We start from the raw sequence: 6964 nt of genomic DNA, 5'->3' as shown, positions 1-6964 counted from the left end.
GCGGCGGCCCCTGGATCCCTGGCAGTGTCCAAGGCCAGGCTGGACACTGGGGCTTGGAGTAACTTGGGACAGCGGGAGGTGTCCCTGTCCATGGCAGGGCTGGGATGGGATGGGCTTTGAGGTCCCCTCCAGCCCAATCCTGGGACTCTATGAGCAGTGCAGGCCCCTGGGAAGCAGAGATGGAGCTGGGAGGACCGAGGAGGAGGAGGGTGGGGTTCCCTGAGTGACTGAGGTCCCCCAGAGGTGACACTAAACCACAAGATTTTGTTTGGTCTCCTACTGGAAGGGGTTTCTCTCTTGGAGCACCACTGACAGCACCCCTCAAGAAGTGTCTTCATGATCCCACAACTGTTCAGGCTGGAGGAGACCTCTGAGATGACCGAGTGCAACCATCAGTCCAGCACCACCACAAACCGTGTCCCCCAGTGCCACATCCCCTTTTCTGATCACTTCCAGGGATGGAGACTCCACCTCTGCCCCCGGCAGCCTGTGCCAGCGCCTGACCACCCTTCCAGTGAAGAAATTTTCCCAAATATCCAAGCGAAATGTTATTTTTGGATCAGACGGACTGACGTCCTCCACTTGGAGCAGGACAGGGTATTTCCAGCAGGGATTTCTCCGGCGGGTCAGGGCCTCCTCTGCATGCTTGGGTCTGTGGGAAGCCAGGCTTCCAACCGTGCTGCCTCGAACCACAGTGACACTCCATGCCACACAGAGCTCCGAGGTTTCCTCTGGATTACACTCCCACGTTACACCAGGGTTTCTCACTGGTCTATTTTCCTCCAAACAACCTTTTGTCCTAAAACAAACCGCTCCAAACACTCCAGTAATCAGAACCAGCTCAGAGGGATATTACACTTTCCTTGACAAATGCAGCGCTGTAATTGTTGACAAATCCTTTCATTTTCCCTTTTATTTCTTTTTAAACACACCAGTTTCACCTGCTTAGCTGCAAACAATACCCGAACAGCTCCAGGTTTCCGCAATAGCAACATCATCACAGGATGCTTTCCTCTCTCAGGCTCCTCTCTTTTGCACGGAAAAAGAATCGTGGAGTCACAGAATCGTTTAGGTTGGAAAAGCCCTCTAAGATTGAGTGCAGTCATTAACCCAGCACTGCCAAACTCACCATGAACCCATTTCTCCCCCAAAAACATCCCACAGGCACATCCACAGTGACTGTCTAGGCAGGAAATCCAGAGATGCACCGGTCAAAGGTGTCCCTGTAAGCTCCCACTCTGGCATTAGTGGAGAATCCCAGAACAAGTTGGGCTGGAAGGAACGTTAAAGCTCATCCAGTTCCACCCAGCTGTGCTACTGGAGGGGAAGGAAAAGTCAGGATCCAGAGCCTCAGTAATGCTTCACAAAACAGGGCCCTGAGCAGCCTGAGACAGTGGAAGGTGTGTGAGGTGTGTGTCCCTGCCCAGGGCAGGGGGTGGAAGCAGATGAGCTTTGAGGTCCCTTCCAACCCAAACCATTCCAGGATTCTGCGACACGGTCCAGCTCTCCACCGGATTTAAAACAACCCCAAAACAGCCAAAAACCCCAAGAGGAAAAGCACGTCAAGAAGTGATCTACATGATGGTGGCAGTGTCAGCTTTCCAAGGAACAGCATGTTTTAATGCATCCACCACTCGAGCTTCAGAGAGCAGGGAATGCCACCAACAACCTTGTTCCCGGGGAGAAAACCAGGACAGGATTCCTTAGAAATGCAAAACTGACAAGCTCTGCTAAAACCCACTTCAGCAGCTCCAGGCAAGGTGTTGACAAACAACTCTTGGGGTTATCTAAACAGGCTGTCCCAATGCAGAGTCTAAAATCACTCCGTAAGGATTCTCCAGAGATTCTCCTTAGAGGACCCCGGTGCAGCACTTAACAAATGTTATTAAATTTGGGAGGCACCAACCCTGATCTGGGAGCAGAAAAGGTCACTTAGAATCTCCCCTCTCAAAAGCTGTCAATAAAACTCTGACACTAAATCCTAAACAGAACAAAGGAAACTCCCCAAAAGGGGAAATAAAAATCCTTGTGCTAATCCAGGTATTTAACAGCAAAGGCAGGAGCAGCACCAACCAAACCAGTCTTAGTTCAGTGAAAAAAAAAGGAAGAGCCCAAAGTGCTTGGAGAGAGGGAGCAGAGTGAAATTAATCCCCCAGCCAGGCTAAGAACAGGATTCAAGCAATTAGTAACTGCACCAGGAAAACAATTTCACGCTGAAACCGAACAGCCAAGAAACTGGAACATAATTTAGGAAAACAAATCAGAGGGAGTTGGATTTCGGGGCACGGGAGGCATCAGGAGCACGCTGCAGGAGCTGACTGTTCCCCCTGCTGAAGGCTTTCAAGCACTCCTCCGAGATCATTCCTGCACATCCTCCCTCCACCATAACCTGTGACCATCAGGATGCTTGAAATCAGAGTAAAAACACGGAGTATTGGTAAAATGCAGTGAAATGACAAATTCCGTGGAATCCCAGAATGGTTTGGGCTGGGAGGGACCTTAGAGCTCACCTTGTTCCGACCCCCTGCCATGGGCAGGGACACCTTCCACTAGCCCAGGCTGCTCCAAGCCCTGTTCAACCTGGCCTGGAACACTTCCAGGGATCCAGGGGAATATTTATTCTTCCCAAAAATGTCTCAACCTGCAGGACACGCTCCCAGCTCTGCAAACTGGGAGAGATGATCATTCCAACTGCCTTCCCACCGCCCCCTGAGCCGCCCTCTCCCCAGCAACGGTGCTGGTTGGATTCCAGCCCTGGTAATCAGAGCTGTATTGTGATGGGCTCTGTTATTTGAGCTGCAAATATTTAATCAAATTTAATAAAATTGGACTACACGATATGGCGGTTTTAAATTACCAGCACAAAGCCAGAGCGCTGCCTGGTGCCAAAAATCTGAAAAGCTCACCCGTAATAAAGAACTTTATTTAGGATGGGCTCCAGCCTTCCCTGCCTTTTGTTTACACCAGACTGTTCAGGAGCCTTTCCTCTCCAAGCAACTTAACATTCTTGGCACTGGGAATTCTGCAGGATATTGCTGTGCCAGAGCCTGACATGCTGTTGCGTTGAAAGGAAAATAAAAGAAAACAATGAAAAGAAAAAGAAAAAAAAAAATTTCTCCCCTGAACCTTACAGAAGTGAACTCGTTTGTATCCCACAGCAGCGCCCAGGAGATTAATGCTGGCGCCCAAAAAGAACGAGCGCCAGCGTTCTGGAAAACCCAAATCAGCTGAACGTCCTCCTGTTGGAAAACAACAATGCCTTTGGTTGCTTCCACTCTTTAATAACGTGATTAGCTCCATTTATCATCCTTAATTCTCCCTGTCTGACAGCAGGAGGCTGCTCAGCGGAGCCTTGGTGAGATCCCAGTTTGGGAAGCGGCGCAGGGTGAGATGTGCAGATGTCTTCCTTCCCCTGCAGAAATTCCCTTCCAGGACACTGGGAGCAGGAAGGGCGACCGCTCCTCCAAGCCACTCTGACAAGGTGCCTCGAGGTGATGAGCCAGGCGAGTTTGGGAGCATGGCAAAGCCCATTTCTACTGTGGGAACACTAACGGGGTAGGAACGGATCACCTGGCATCACAAGGCATAGGAAAGAGCTAAAAATCTCTTGGAATCAGGCTGCCCACAGGCCCTGAGCGATGGGTTTGGTGCCAAGGGATGCTTCCCTGCGTGGAAACGCTGTGGTTCCCCAGGGCAGCCTGGAAGCTCTTCCATTATCTGGAAGCACAGAGGAGAGGATGCCCTGTCCTTCAGCAAATCCAGGCTTTTGGAGTCCTCCCGAAAGGGCACTATCAGAAGTACCATCCCCAGAGCCACAGGGGCACCTTTCCCAGGGGAAACCCACATCTTGGAGCCAGTTTTTGACTGGGTTCCTGGGTGCAGCTGAAGTGTTTGTTACTCGTCAGCCCAAGGGGGAACAGAGACAACTGCACTGAGGGAATCCATCCAGCAGGCCAGGTGCTATGGTCCCTAATGAGAAGCTCCCAAGAAGGGATGGTCAGGCACTGGAACAGGCTGCCCAGGGCAGTGCTGGAGTCACCATCACCGGAAGTGTTTAAAACACCTGTGGATGTGGCACCTGGGGCCATGGGTTAGCAGTGGCCTTGGCAGTGCTGGTTAAAGGCTGGATGATCTTAGAGGGCTTTTCCAACCTTAATGATTGGGTGATCTTTCCAGAGCAGCTTTTTTTGCTGTCCTGAAGCGATTCCCAGCAGAACTGCTCCCTGGGAGAGGCTGAGCTCTCCGAGCTGAGCCATTCCCCGAAGGCAGCAGCCCCGAGCTGGCCGGGTCGGGAGCCCAGGCTGCGCTGGCTCAGGCATGGATACGGAGCTGAGGAGCACAGCCAACACAAACAACCTGGTTTACATAATGCAGGCTTAAGGAGTGACTGACCTGCTCGGCCACCATGCAGGGAGAAGCCAAACTGAGAGAGAACTGTCTAGGTGTGAACCAAACCCTCACAGGAAGCCCCGGCGCTCGCCCTGGCACAAACCTCCTTATTTACCTCAGGTACAAACTCGTACATAAAACGCAAATCCCCCAAGAAATGCACTTTTTCTCACTCAGCAGAACACGCTTGGGCTGGAGACACGCGGATCTCTGTGCGAGCTTTGGAGCTGGGAAAACACCCCAAGCTTAGACACACGGCTCCGCTGTCTCCCGCGCTCCTCGCACAGCCCGCAGCAGCCCCAGGCTCCCTGGAACCCTGGGAGCGCAGGGGCAGGTGAAGGGGGAGCAGATGGAGAGGGGGCTTGGTAAATGAAGCGTGGCCTGGAATCCGGGTTTTTGGCAACAGCCCTTGTTTTTCAGGAAAATCAGATCAGCGGGCTGAGCGTGAGGGCGGGGAGAGCAGCGGCACGGCGAGGGAAGGGCAGACCTACCTGTTTTTCTGAGTGGGAAGTCGTCTTTGGAATCGTACATCCCCAGGACTGGGTGGTTGTAGGTGCCGGAGACGCCGCTTTGGGGTGGGGAGCTCTGGTCCAGAGAGCTGTGCTGGGTCTTCCTGCACGGAAGGAAAGAGAAGGGACAAGCTTTACACCGGTGACACACAGAGGGGATGAGCACAGTGCCTGCCGCCTCAGGGAGCGGGGAACGGGGCACAGGCAAAGGCAAAGGCTTTCTCCTCCTGGTGCTCCTACAAAAAACCCCACTAAAATCCAATCTACGGGAAGGAATCAACTTAGTTTTCAGTGTAAGGCTCCACCTTGGCTCAGCTCATGCAGGTACTGAACCACGAGTACAAATTCTAAGCCTGTAACCTGGGCTGGGTTTTGCTAAGTCATGTCCCTGAATCTCAGCACAGGTGGTGTTACCCCCCTCAACTCCAGAGCGAGTGAACCACTTCCCTCCCTAAAATAAACTCCAGGCTTAGCAGACAAAGTCCAAGGCCACACAGGTGGCTCCTGCCTCTCCTCCTGCCTGTCCTCCCATCCCAGGAGCTCAGCAGAGACGGGGCCAAAGCACTCAGCACCTTTCCAGCTGAACTTCACCGAGCTGATAATTTATGGCTTTGTTTGAGCAGGCTGCTGGAAGTAAATTACAGTCTGTTTGCTGAGGATATTAAATAATGAATGAGTTTTCTCAGCCTCCTACCAGTTTGTTGGCTTCATCTTTCCTGCTTAATGACTTGTGCCCAGCTTTGCTGTTTCTCAGGAGCTCCACCAGCCTGGGAGAAGTCTCCAGTCAGCAGAGCAGCTCCATCAGCAGAATGACTGATTTAGCCGTGCAGGTGGCACTCACTGGGCTCTCTCAACTTAACTTTAAATAAACAGAATTTCAACCCCGTATTTCTTCTAAAAACTGAAGGATTTGGGAAAACAGAAAGCAAGCATTTTGTGGAGAAAAAAAAAAGAAAATAAAGGTGAATATTTGCAATTTTATATTGCGTAAAAATCAAGCTGAAAATGTTCTCCTACAAAAGGCTCTTCAAGGAACCAAAATGAGCCATTCGCAGCTGAAAATTGCACAAGTTCCTGCGACTTCTCGAGCAGTACCAACCCCTGGAGTGCAAGCTCAGCTCACAAGTTGGCTCTTTGCTGAGATCCAGAGCATCAATTCCACTGCAAGTCAAAGCCTTCAAAAAATAAGGGGCTAATGAAATACCAGGAAAACGCATTGAATTTTCTACATAATTTTACTACAAAAAGAAAAAAAACCTCTGAAATCTTTATTCCAACACCTACTTCAACATTTTCTACTCCCACAGACCTTCTTGTGGGAGGTGTCCCTGCCCATGGCAGGGCTTGGAAGGGGATGGGCTTTAGGGTCCCGTCAACCCAAACCATTCTGGGATTCTCTGGAAGTATGAATGACCGTGGTTCCCCAACGCTCCCCGTTCATATCCCAGATTTCTCTGAACATAAATGACTTTTGGGGCTCTTGCAGGGCTGTGTTTCCCACTGCCACCCACACCCGCCCCTGAATGCCCCCACTCGCACTTCAATCTTCACCTGCAATCAAAACAGCCCCAAACAGAAAAATGTTTGAGTCCCTCCTGGAAGGAGACGTGGCTTTTCCTGCCGGGATCCGCTCATTCCGTGGGAAGGCAGCACGCGGAGATGTTTCACTCCCAGGAATCCTGGACGCTGTGATCCAAGAGCCCTGAGCCCCATCGAGCCACACAATGACATTTTTGGCTCTTTATGAGCAACAGACCTTTTTTTTTCCCCCCCCCCTTCCTTTTTCTTTCTTTTTTTTCAAACCATGACCTAAGCAGCACAATCAAGTACATTGAAGCTATTTTCACCACTTTGTTAGGGAATGTGCAGGAATTCAAAGGGCCTGTTTAGATGTGCTCTGGGACTGCTGAATGACAGATATTGAGCTCTGCAAACAGGAACACATTCCCTGGCTCCAGGACTGGGAGCTGACGCTGCTCCCAGCAGCATGCACTGCTCTGCGTGCCCCTTCAGGAATTTCAGAGCTCTGGAACAAGAGGAAATTGGACACTCCACGGAGCTTGCAG

At 51.2% G+C, this 6964-nt stretch overlaps 1 protein-coding gene across 11 annotated transcripts in view; it reads right to left on the bottom strand.

Moving 5' to 3' along the window:
• The window catches only part of HDAC4 (histone deacetylase 4), a 148335-nt gene that overhangs the window by 53496 nt on the left and 87875 nt on the right, over positions 1–6964 (bottom strand). For all 11 annotated transcript variants that reach the window (XM_017743406.1, XM_017743398.1, XM_017743402.1 and 8 more), the window contains exon 7: positions 4881–5002. In XM_017743406.1, coding sequence (XP_017598895.1) covers positions 4881–5002 — 122 coding nt within the window. The remainder of the gene's footprint in view (positions 1–4880; positions 5003–6964) is intronic.

The sequence above is a fragment of the Corvus brachyrhynchos genome, unplaced genomic scaffold (assembly GCF_000691975.1).
Source record: "Corvus brachyrhynchos isolate BGI_N302 unplaced genomic scaffold, ASM69197v1 scaffold79, whole genome shotgun sequence".
Classification (NCBI taxonomy): Eukaryota; Metazoa; Chordata; class Aves; order Passeriformes; family Corvidae; genus Corvus; species Corvus brachyrhynchos.
Note: the sequence above shows the minus strand (reverse complement) of the source record. Positions and strands in the feature narration are given on the sequence as shown.